This window comes from Neodiprion lecontei, chromosome 4 (assembly GCF_021901455.1).
Source record: "Neodiprion lecontei isolate iyNeoLeco1 chromosome 4, iyNeoLeco1.1, whole genome shotgun sequence".
Taxonomy (NCBI): domain Eukaryota; kingdom Metazoa; phylum Arthropoda; class Insecta; order Hymenoptera; family Diprionidae; genus Neodiprion; species Neodiprion lecontei.
This window is the reverse complement of record NC_060263.1, coordinates 16,602,254-16,615,237: the sequence shown is the minus strand read 5'-3', so window position 1 is coordinate 16,615,237 and position 12,984 is coordinate 16,602,254. Positions and strand designations below refer to the sequence as shown.

General features: G+C 37.9%; 2 protein-coding genes across 2 annotated transcripts; both read left to right on the top strand.

Moving 5' to 3' along the window:
• Positions 1 to 730: 730 nt before the first annotated feature.
• On the top strand, positions 731 to 2,787 carry LOC124294085 (dnaJ homolog subfamily C member 21-like). Its single transcript, XM_046737943.1, has 3 exons — positions 731 to 1,776; positions 1,906 to 2,682; positions 2,757 to 2,787. Exons 1-3 carry the CDS (start codon positions 731 to 733, stop codon positions 2,785 to 2,787), a joined length of 1,854 nt encoding a protein of 617 aa, XP_046593899.1.
• A 6,302-nt stretch (positions 2,788 to 9,089) lies between these two features.
• Positions 9,090 to 11,146, top strand: LOC124294084 (dnaJ homolog subfamily C member 21-like). The gene is made up of 3 exons (XM_046737942.1): positions 9,090 to 10,135; positions 10,265 to 11,041; positions 11,116 to 11,146. Exons 1-3 carry the CDS (start codon positions 9,090 to 9,092, stop codon positions 11,144 to 11,146), a joined length of 1,854 nt encoding a protein of 617 aa, XP_046593898.1.
• The last annotated feature ends 1,838 nt before the right edge of the window (positions 11,147 to 12,984 follow it).

The following is a 12,984-nucleotide window of genomic DNA, read 5'->3' as shown; positions in this document are numbered from 1 at the left end:
ACACGATGCAGAGGGCGTCGCTTGACGATGAACTCATAACGCCCCCACCCTATTACGAAAAGTCCCATGAGGCTATCAGTCTTTCCGTGTCCTCAGTCGACGCTGGATGTATCTTCAGTCAACGCTGCGGACATAGTTCTTCTCCGATTGTGAACGGAAATCGCGTTAACCGCTTGAATAATTGTCATAAAGTTACAATTTTTCTGAGAGCTTACAATTAAAAAGCAATTGGTGTGGTAATGACGTGAAAATATAATCAAATTTATTCGACGTTGACGATGGTCTGAATGACGGAAAAATCTTGGCAACTTGGACCATCTGTGATATCTCCATACGCAGTTCCACAAAGCACACGAGGTTGACTTCGGCGCCAAATTTCGCACGTTACATCCGTATGTCACGGTAAGTTAGGACTTTTGGCTTACAAGCTCAGTACCGAATTTTTCAACCTCTATTGCTAGATACATGGAGAGCCATAAACTGACTGCCTGATTTTACATTTCAGGGAATTTCTGGGCCATTCTAACACCGAGGTTTTGGTTTCTCAGTCACAGTACGTTCGAAATATATACCGAAAATTGAATAATTGACTTTATACGAAAGTAAATCTTTGATATCTCGACCTTGGTGATGCTGCTTATTGCTTTCAACAATCTCATCAAAAGAGATTTCAGTTGTTAGTAAAATATCCAACATATCTTCACATCGTTATATGAAATACCCAGAAAGTATGAAGTGCCACTACGAAGTACTCGGCGTTTCGAGAGATGCGTCAGACGACGATTTGAAAAAAGCGTACAGAAAACTAGCACTGAAATGCCATCCTGATAAGAATTTCGACAATACTGAAGATGCTAAAGAACAATTTCAAATCGTCCAACGAGCATGGGAGGTCTTAAATGATCCGCAAGAACGAGCCTGGTATGACAATCACCGAGAAGCCATTTTGAAAGGAGGGATAGGAGGGAATTACAAAGATGATTCGATCGATTTGTTCCAATACTTTACTACGAGCTGTTATGAGGGCTATGGCGATGGCGAAAAAGAATTTTACACGGTTTATGGAAAAGTTTTTGAACAACTGACTGCTGAAGAATCAGAGTTTTGTAAAGAAGAAGATTTGGACGATAAAGTATCTGGTTTTGGGAATTCCACTAGCTCATATCACGATGTTCACAAATTTTATGCATATTGGCAAAGCTATTCGACTAAGAGGTCATTTGCTTGGCTAGATACATACGATATTCGTGATACCCCAAACAGACGTGCTTTAAGATTGGCAGAAAAGGAGAACAAGAAAATTAGAGATAAGGCTAAAAAAGAACGCAATGAACAAGTTCGGAACCTTGTAGCATTTGTTCGCAAGCGTGATAAACGAGTTAAAGCGCATGCAAAAATCCTGGCAGAAAGAGCTAAAGAAAATACCGAAAAAACACAAGAACGGAGAAAGCAACAACTGATCCAGAGACAAAAAGAACTGGAAAGTTATACTGAGCCAGAATGGTCAAAGTTTTCTAATATCGAACAAGATTTAAAGGTTATTGAAGCAAATCTTGCTGCTGAGTTTGGAGAGGAATTAACTTCAAATATAGATTCTAAAGATGCCGATGATACGGATAGTAACACCCTGTATTGCGTTGCTTGCAGCAAAATATACAAGACACGGAAAGCATTTGCGAATCACGAAAATTCCAAGAAACACGACGATAATGTTTCAACCATGATAGCCTCCTTCTTGGCTGATGAAAATATGGAATTTGAATGCAGTATTCGAAAGTACAATTCGGACTCTGAATTGAATTTTAAATGCGGTAGCAAAACAAATATTTTTTTGATAAGTCCAAACCGGAAAAGTGTGATATTGGCAACAAGCCGAGAAATACGAGATTTCTTGATGAACCGCAGTGAGAATATTGATGTGAATGCGAATGGCAACCAGCGAAGTACATCAAATGAAGAAATGATTTCGGATAGTGAATCAAGTTCTACAAGTGAAAAAAATACAAATAAGCTTGTGAAAAAAAAAGGTGTTGAACTAGCCACAGGCCCAGAACCGGAAGCCTTTCTTGTAGTAATTAAAATACACGATAACATAAATATACTGATTCCTGAATGTACATTGATATCAGCCCAAGAGAACGAGCTTGACAACCCAGTGTTAGATATGACAGAAAAATCTCGCAAAAGTAAGAAGAAGAAGCGTAAAAATGTTCAAAAAGTCATTCTTGAACAAACAACCGACGATGAGCAAGAACTAGATGCTCATTTTGGGTGGTCCAAGAAACAGCGAAGGAAACAAAAACAAAAGGAAGCAACTCTTGACAACAAATATCACACTGTCCCAGAAACGATTGACAATTTTACTAAAGGCAACAAAGTAAATTTTGACGATACTGACTTGAGCTTTGAAGTAGATGCCAGATTATTAACTCAAAGTACAAAAAAATCTAAAGGTAAGAGAGCAAAGGAAGCAAGAAGAATTCAGAAGTTAAGCTCTGATGAGAGCAGACGCAAGGACAAGAAGGAAAAAAAGAGAGAAGGGTCATGGGAAGAAAGCGTTCTGGATTTATATCACTTGTGTATTTTATGTGGAGTAGACTATCTAATCAAGAATGAATTATATGATCATTTTGCGGAGACTGGTCATTTTATCCATATCCGGAATTTACCAAAGAATGAGATGTATGATTATTATATGGAGGCCGGTTATTTTTCATACATGCCGAATTTAATTTATCATTTTTAAAATGTTTAAGGGCTATTCTGGTTTGGACGCCCGAATTTTAGGTGTTTTTCGGATGCTGTAAAAAAAAAAACCAATAAATATTTTTCGTATCCATTTTCTTTTACCAGTTATTTATTGATATTTTAAGAGTATAAAAAAGTCAAATTAGTTAAAAAATAATCAAAATTGCAAAATCTGCAGGCCGGCAAATTGGGGGCTCACAAAAAAATGGCGTGTCTTGGTTGGCAGGATTCTAGTCCTTCCAGTGATCTGAAACAAATTTTTTTTTTAAATTCTTAATGAAGAAGGATGTAGTTATCGCACTACGTGTGGGTTTTTGAGGAGAAGAATTTTTCATAAAATGGCGGCGGTGTGAAAAATGAGTCGCGTTTTTTCCCTGTTTTTTTTCAACTTTCAGAATTTTTAAAACATAGTAAAACAAAAAAAATTTTTCGCAAGCACGCTTCTTTACGCGATGCTCTAATATATACAGAAGCTCCGTGCCAAATTGCAAGTAAATTGGTTGATTAGAACTTGGGATATCGTACCAACCGTATCGAAAATAGTAGTTTTGAGAAAAACGCGTTTAAAGTTTGAGGTCGAGTTTCGCGGAGTCTGATTCGTTTAATGGCGTGTTATACTTACATTTTCCTAAGCAGCGATCCCTGCCCAATTTTTCCACTTCAAACGTGAGATTTTGTTTTTTTCTAAGGAAAATATCGAGTACAAAAGACCTTTTTTAACTGATTCTTCTTAATCATTGTTTGCCTACTGTGTAATGTTCATTCGTTCCGGCCGGACCGCCGACCGGTTTAGTCGGCGCGTCGCAAATGAAGCTGTAAATTTGAAAATAATGAGAATTTTGAAAAATCCTCTTAAGGACATATTCTTAAAACTCTAAGCTTTGAAAATATGGCCAGAAAAAAATCGAATTTTTCGAATTTCTAAACCAGAATACCCCCTTAAGACAATCCTGTGAAGAGTATATAATCTGGGCCACGTGATAATAAATTCCTGAACGATCTTGTGTTTGGGGGTCAGCGAGTCTTACCTAATTTCCAGAAAAATATTTACAAGTAGTATTTTTGTTTGGAAAGGTCTGGGATTTCTGCTGCAAATAAACTGACTGGGAACAACAATATATCACAATTAACATGGTAAAAAAAGTCATTTGCAATTTTTCAAAGAACGCAAGATAGATCTTGCAACTGTTCTCCGTGGAGTAGGCCTACTGGGGATACCACGTGAAAAAAAAAAACGCGCCGGGTGTTCTACCGCTTGCGGTGGTGTGGAAACGAGCACAAGTGAGCTTATTTTCACTGGTCAAATACTAACGTATATATTGTAGTTATTCAAATGACAATTTTATTACTGCGCAAATTTAACTCACTGTCAATAAAACTCATGCTTCGATGATCTGTAACGAATGTGGAATCGTAATAACTTCGGATTTCTCTAATTTAGTCGGAGTGAATTCCACGTGAATACATTTTTCTTCTTGATAAATTTCGCTTTTTAATTGAAATGAGTAAGATGCGCATGCCTTTGGAAATTCAGAATTTGGCAATTCCAACATGTTTCTCCCTCTCTTGACCTTGCGCAGTCGACACAGTAAAGTCGTTGAATTGTAAAATTCGAAAGTTTCAGTCTTTACTCATTGGACAGCTCGACTTTTCGGAGAAATTAGTTCTATTTCAATTGCCTATCCGGCACAGCATTCCCAGTATTTCGTTCTTGAATTTTTTGTATTACAAGAATTCGTAAATTCAAATTTAACCGCGCGTTTTGTGCGTAAACTTGATACTGCAAGGTTCTGAGCACAAGTCATTCAGCGCCGTGGCTGACACGCGTCGCGCACGGACATTGATAAAACAATTATCAACTACCGTTTGAGTCGAATCATGGTCATCCGCAATCAACACGGTGCTCGGATCAAGTTGTTACAATAAACCACGATATTTGCGTAACAAATGAGCACGTCTCCCGTGACAACTGATAAAGAGCAAAAAACGCGAAGCTCATTCGAAACCGGCTACTAAAAGTGACAAAAAGAACGATGTTGAGAAATTATGTACGATTGTCATACGGGTGATCCGTCTAAAAGACCCAACATGATGGAATACAGTAAGAAATTCACTCCCATCTTCGCTTTTGAATCTATTTTGTCGGAAATTATTTAAAATTCTTACGAACAATTTCTATACCCGCTTGATTTTCCAGATTACTTAACCGAATCTACTGTTGAATACGTATTGCAATAAATCATTGTATTTACATAAATAAAAAGAAAGGCAACTAATACGATAACTTGCATCTTATAATATTATTAACTGATTTGAGACCCAATTAGGTATCACCAAAGAAATGTTTCGTCATATTATACGTGTTGATTCATTACTCGCCATAGAAAGGAAGAGATTCGTCAGTAACGCATATCACAAATCGGTTGCATTGAAAAATATTACTACTTCAGTGGGAATAATTTTCAACGGCTGATTATCACATTATTGTTACTTGGGATCTAATTATGAATAAAATAGTGTGTCCAAAAGGTCGTATCTACGATACATTCGTGAATTCGTGAATTTAACGGACTTGTGTATATTTCCCCAAAACGGTCAATCAACCCACCACGGGAACCCGATGCTGTTCCGATAACTCATCAACGACGCATATTTCTTGGATGATTTCTAAACAATTACATGAATTTCAAACAAGTTTCTTGCAATTTTAACACATATTATGTAACTCATTAACATTCCACCAATGTCCCCTCCTCACTTCGTGAAATTATTCTTCTACCTAAGCCTGCCAAATTTTTAAATTCTGTTTGCGGAAATCTGTAGAAATACTGGGATAGATCACAATCTTGTCTCAGAAAAGACCAATGGATTGTTGGAAGTAGAAGAACGCTCTCGAAGCTTCCGAAAGGTCTTACAACTTTTCCGCTATGTTTTTTTTTACAGAAATATCGTACTTCAAAGCCTGCACGTATCCAAACTTCTTGCCAAGACTTTTGACGCATTCATTCGAGCGACAAACAGTTCAGCATGAAACCATCCGTATATAATTGATAAGGATTTGATTACAAATAATCCGGAATACCCATCTTTAGGTCAGTCGTTATAGTTTCTCATATCCAATTTATAATTGTAATTGGTTATCATCGTTTTTCAAAAAAGTTTCCTGAGTGGAACGTGGGATTGACGTACATTAAATTACGTTCAATTGTTATTAATTTACTTTACATCGGCAAAACCTTATTCAGAGACTTTTTATCGATGTCACTTTTTAATTACGTACGTTTGGGTTGCATCTTCCAACAATTGGATTGATACTGTAACTTCTGTCTCTCGGACTTTCAACACTTAACTAGTAATTTTCTACCGAATTGACAATGAATGATTTTCATTCCCGTTTATTCATAATAATCTATAAATTTCACCTCCTCAACACTACAACGCTCGGTAATCTTTCAACTTTCGTCCTGAACGACAGAATCGCGAGTCATATCATTATCACTATACGGAGAATCTTCTTGTAACAAAAATTCCAGTACAGACAGGTAATTTGTGGACACTTCGTACATTTTGACAATGTTTCATGAATTTCTTCATGAAAGTAGGAGAAGATAATTATTTTGTCGTGAATAACATCTTAAAATATAATGAGCGTTTCCTATAATTCCGACTAAGAAATTTCGTCAAAGTTTACGAGATGTCCGCAAATTACCATTCAGCATGGGGATTCTCAATACAGAAGGTACCTTGGTTATAATGTACTTCACTTTTCTGAAGAAATAAAATTCAAAAATGACTCGCTATTGATGGATATTGTATGGCCGGATATCCGGCCAAATTGCTATCCTGCACATCCTTAATATTATTATTAGGGGTTAACGGCAAAGTGCAGAAATTGCGGATAATGTAGTATCGACTTTGTCGGGTATATGTATTATATTTTCAAACTCGAAATCCCTAATAATCAACACGGGCACTGCCATAAATGTATAATGAAGCGGACGGATATGGGTAATTATAATCTGGGCCATTTGTTAATAAATTTCTGAACAATCTGGTGTTTGGGGGTCAGCGGACAGAGTCATAAACTAACCGGGTAATTGAGTGAGAAATTCGTCGGGGAAGGTCAATTTTGAAAGGTGAAAAACCGTTAAGGTTTTTCTAGCGACATTTCGGCTGGGCCTAGCTAGCCATTATAAGGATTAAAGGACATTCCTAAGCGCTCAGATATTCGTTATACGGTAGCCATGTCCTTTAATCCTGATAATGGCTGGCTAGGCCCAGCCGAATCGTCGCTAAAAGAACCTCAACGGTTTTTCACCTGTCACCTTTGTCACATGTGACCTTCCCCGACGAAATCCTCACTCATATACCTTCTCGGGTCACGAAAAGCCACTCGTATAACCAGGTCATATGAGTAGACTTTGCGAAGGACCGACTAGCGACGAGGGAGGACCACCCCGATCACCACCAAGCCATCATGGAGCTGTGCGGATGACGAAATTGCGATCTAACGTTAAGTTCTGCGCCGCGATGCTACGACAGGTTCGCGTCGAGTTGCGCAATCTACGAAATCGATGACGGATCGATTATTGCTTATTCTTGTAGGTATGACGTCACGTAGGGCATTGCGTACCGAGATCCGTGTTGCGGCAGGTCGTCGATTTTGGAAATCACTCAAGTTCTGGCGATATTACGAGATAGTCGCTTTTTGGAGCTTTGCGAACCAATGGAGCCGCCAAAAATCACGAGGGGATTAGAGAATTTGTTGCGTGGATGTAGAACGGTAAGCGCTGCTTATATCCTCGCGACTGAATTACTAGAGTCATCGAGTAACGGCTTGCCGAATAACGACTAGCCGTTTTGGATTTGCATTGTCGAAAAGTACTCGAAATTTGTTTGCCGATACTTTTGCTTGGTGACGGTAGTCTGAGTTGCGCGTTATGGAGTTGAATAAATTTTAAGTAGGCGAGAATATTGAGTAGAGTCACGATTTGGAGTTAAGTCTTTTTCGTTTTTTAATTCAATTGCAGCCCGAATTCCGCTGTACAAGGTTGAGTTACGGTAACGGATTTTTCAGTGTCGTCTCTCGTTTAGGTCGCAAATTGCCGAAATGGAGTGTTCAAATTAGCAAATAGCTTTTTTCAGAGCTTTGAGAAAGTTTGAGTTCGAATGCGTTACGCTTGCGTTTAGTTGAGTTCACGGTTAGTTAAGATAAATAACCCCGGTGACCGAGGTGCAGTAAAAATCAGCGTCACAGTAAACACATTACATAAGGAACAACTATACATCTTCATCCTTTGGTTAACTTCTTCGACTATTTCTCCTATCGTTCGCATCAAGAAAAGGTTTCTAACTCTATAAACAGGAAACCAGGTGTATATTTATTTTGCATCTATTTAGATAACATTATTTTTGTCGATCTGATGGAGTTGCATTAACATTACTGAATTTGGCTCAAATGAACTTGTATAGTTGAAAAGTATAGATAGATAGATGGATAGATACGTCGTTCGACTCTGCAAAATTTGAATACACGCTGTGAACGATGGTAACATCAGTCCTTGTCGTTTTTACGTACCGATCGTTTGTCGGACTGGGTTGCGCGCGCACGACACGATGCAGAGGGCGTCGCTTGACGATGAACTCATAACGCCCCCACCCTATTACGAAAAGTCCCATGAGGCTATCAGTCTTTCCGTGTCCTCAGTCGACGCTGGATGTATCTTCAGTCAACGCTGCGGACATAGTTCTTCTCCGATTGTGAACGGAAATCGCGTTAACCGCTTGAATAATTGTCATAAAGTTACAATTTTTCTGAGAGCTTACAATTAAAAAGCAATTGGTGTGGTAATGACGTGAAAATATAATCAAATTTATTCGACGTTGACGATGGTCTGAATGACGGAAAAATCTTGGCAACTTGGACCATCTGTGATATCTCCATACGCAGTTCCACAAAGCACACGAGGTTGACTTCGGCGCCAAATTTCGCACGTTACATCCGTATGTCACGGTAAGTTAGGACTTTTGGCTTACAAGCTCAGTACCGAATTTTTCAACCTCTATTGCTAGATACATGGAGAGCCATAAACTGACTGCCTGATTTTACATTTCAGGGAATTTCTGGGCCATTCTAACACCGAGGTTTTGGTTTCTCAGTCACAGTACGTTCGAAATATATACCGAAAATTGAATAATTGACTTTATACGAAAGTAAATCTTTGATATCTCGACCTTGGTGATGCTGCTTATTGCTTTCAACAATCTCATCAAAAGAGATTTCAGTTGTTAGTAAAATATCCAACATATCTTCACATCGTTATATGAAATACCCAGAAAGTATGAAGTGCCACTACGAAGTACTCGGCGTTTCGAGAGATGCGTCAGACGACGATTTGAAAAAAGCGTACAGAAAACTAGCACTGAAATGCCATCCTGATAAGAATTTCGACAATACTGAAGATGCTAAAGAACAATTTCAAATCGTCCAACGAGCATGGGAGGTCTTAAATGATCCGCAAGAACGAGCCTGGTATGACAATCACCGAGAAGCCATTTTGAAAGGAGGGATAGGAGGGAATTACAAAGATGATTCGATCGATTTGTTCCAATACTTTACTACGAGCTGTTATGAGGGCTATGGCGATGGCGAAAAAGAATTTTACACGGTTTATGGAAAAGTTTTTGAACAACTGACTGCTGAAGAATCAGAGTTTTGTAAAGAAGAAGATTTGGACGATAAAGTATCTGGTTTTGGGAATTCCACTAGCTCATATCACGATGTTCACAAATTTTATGCATATTGGCAAAGCTATTCGACTAAGAGGTCATTTGCTTGGCTAGATACATACGATATTCGTGATACCCCAAACAGACGTGCTTTAAGATTGGCAGAAAAGGAGAACAAGAAAATTAGAGATAAGGCTAAAAAAGAACGCAATGAACAAGTTCGGAACCTTGTAGCATTTGTTCGCAAGCGTGATAAACGAGTTAAAGCGCATGCAAAAATCCTGGCAGAAAGAGCTAAAGAAAATACCGAAAAAACACAAGAACGGAGAAAGCAACAACTGATCCAGAGACAAAAAGAACTGGAAAGTTATACTGAGCCAGAATGGTCAAAGTTTTCTAATATCGAACAAGATTTAAAGGTTATTGAAGCAAATCTTGCTGCTGAGTTTGGAGAGGAATTAACTTCAAATATAGATTCTAAAGATGCCGATGATACGGATAGTAACACCCTGTATTGCGTTGCTTGCAGCAAAATATACAAGACACGGAAAGCATTTGCGAATCACGAAAATTCCAAGAAACACGACGATAATGTTTCAACCATGATAGCCTCCTTCTTGGCTGATGAAAATATGGAATTTGAATGCAGTATTCGAAAGTACAATTCGGACTCTGAATTGAATTTTAAATGCGGTAGCAAAACAAATATTTTTTTGATAAGTCCAAACCGGAAAAGTGTGATATTGGCAACAAGCCGAGAAATACGAGATTTCTTGATGAACCGCAGTGAGAATATTGATGTGAATGCGAATGGCAACCAGCGAAGTACATCAAATGAAGAAATGATTTCGGATAGTGAATCAAGTTCTACAAGTGAAAAAAATACAAATAAGCTTGTGAAAAAAAAAGGTGTTGAACTAGCCACAGGCCCAGAACCGGAAGCCTTTCTTGTAGTAATTAAAATACACGATAACATAAATATACTGATTCCTGAATGTACATTGATATCAGCCCAAGAGAACGAGCTTGACAACCCAGTGTTAGATATGACAGAAAAATCTCGCAAAAGTAAGAAGAAGAAGCGTAAAAATGTTCAAAAAGTCATTCTTGAACAAACAACCGACGATGAGCAAGAACTAGATGCTCATTTTGGGTGGTCCAAGAAACAGCGAAGGAAACAAAAACAAAAGGAAGCAACTCTTGACAACAAATATCACACTGTCCCAGAAACGATTGACAATTTTACTAAAGGCAACAAAGTAAATTTTGACGATACTGACTTGAGCTTTGAAGTAGATGCCAGATTATTAACTCAAAGTACAAAAAAATCTAAAGGTAAGAGAGCAAAGGAAGCAAGAAGAATTCAGAAGTTAAGCTCTGATGAGAGCAGACGCAAGGACAAGAAGGAAAAAAAGAGAGAAGGGTCATGGGAAGAAAGCGTTCTGGATTTATATCACTTGTGTATTTTATGTGGAGTAGACTATCTAATCAAGAATGAATTATATGATCATTTTGCGGAGACTGGTCATTTTATCCATATCCGGAATTTACCAAAGAATGAGATGTATGATTATTATATGGAGGCCGGTTATTTTTCATACATGCCGAATTTAATTTATCATTTTTAAAATGTTTAAGGGCTATTCTGGTTTGGACGCCCGAATTTTAGGTGTTTTTCGGATGCTGTAAAAAAAAAAACCAATAAATATTTTTCGTATCCATTTTCTTTTACCAGTTATTTATTGATATTTTAAGAGTATAAAAAAGTCAAATTAGTTAAAAAATAATCAAAATTGAAAAATCTGCAGGCCGGCAAATTGGGGGCTCACAAAAAAATGGCGTGTCTTGGTTGGCAGGATTCTAGTCCTTCCAGTGATCTGAAACAAATTTTTTTTTTAAATTCTTAATGAAGAAGGATGTAGTTATCGCACTACGTGTGGGTTTTTGAGGAGAAGAATTTTTCATAAAATGGCGGCGGTGTGAAAAATGAGTCGCGTTTTTTCCCTGTTTTTTTTCAACTTTCAGAATTTTTAAAACATAGTAAAACAAAAAAAATTTTTCGCAAGCACGCTTCTTTACGCGATGCTCTAATATATACAGAAGCTCCGTGCCAAATTGCAAGTAAATTGGTTGATTAGAACTTGGGATATCGTACCAACCGTATCGAAAATAGTAGTTTTGAGAAAAACGCGTTTAAAGTTTGAGGTCGAGTTTCGCGGAGTCTGATTCGTTTAATGGCGTGTTATACTTACATTTTCCTAAGCAGCGATCCCTGCCCAATTTTTCCACTTCAAACGTGAGATTTTGTTTTTTTCTAAGGAAAATATCGAGTACAAAAGACCTTTTTTAACTGATTCTTCTTAATCATTGTTTGCCTACTGTGTAATGTTCATTCGTTCCGGCCGGACCGCCGACCGGTTTAGTCGGCGCGTCGCAAATGAAGCTGTAAATTTGAAAATAATGAGAATTTTGAAAAATCCTCTTAAGGACATATTCTTAAAACTCTAAGCTTTGAAAATATGGCCAGAAAAAAATCGAATTTTTCGAATTTCTAAACCAGAATACCCCCTTAAGACAATCCTGTGAAGAGTATATAATCTGGGCCACGTGATAATAAATTCCTGAACGATCTTGTGTTTGGGGGTCAGCGAGTCTTACCTAATTTCCAGAAAAATATTTACAAGTAGTATTTTTGTTTGGAAAGGTCTGGGATTTCTGCTGCAAATAAACTGACTGGGAACAACAATATATCACAATTAACATGGTAAAAAAAGTCATTTGCAATTTTTCAAAGAACGCAAGATAGATCTTGCAACTGTTCTCCGTGGAGTAGGCCTACTGGGGATACCACGTGAAAAAAAAAAACGCGCCGGGTGTTCTACCGCTTGCGGTGGTGTGGAAACGAGCACAAGTGAGCTTATTTTCACTGGTCAAATACTAACGTATATATTGTAGTTATTCAAATGACAATTTTATTACTGCGCAAATTTAACTCACTGTCAATAAAACTCATGCTTCGATGATCTGTAACGAATGTGGAATCGTAATAACTTCGGATTTCTCTAATTTAGTCGGAGTGAATTCCACGTGAATACATTTTTCTTCTTGATAAATTTCGCTTTTTAATTGAAATGAGTAAGATGCGCATGCCTTTGGAAATTCAGAATTTGGCAATTCCAACATGTTTCTCCCTCTCTTGACCTTGCGCAGTCGACACAGTAAAGTCGTTGAATTGTAAAATTCGAAAGTTTCAGTCTTTACTCATTGGACAGCTCGACTTTTCGGAGAAATTAGTTCTATTTCAATTGCCTATCCGGCACAGCATTCCCAGTATTTCGTTCTTGAATTTTTTGTATTACAAGAATTCGTAAATTCAAATTTAACCGCGCGTTTTGTGCGTAAACTTGATACTGCAAGGTTCTGAGCACAAGTCATTCAGCGCCGTGGCTGACACGCGTCGCGCACGGACATTGATAAAACAATTATCAACTACCGTTTGAGTCGAAT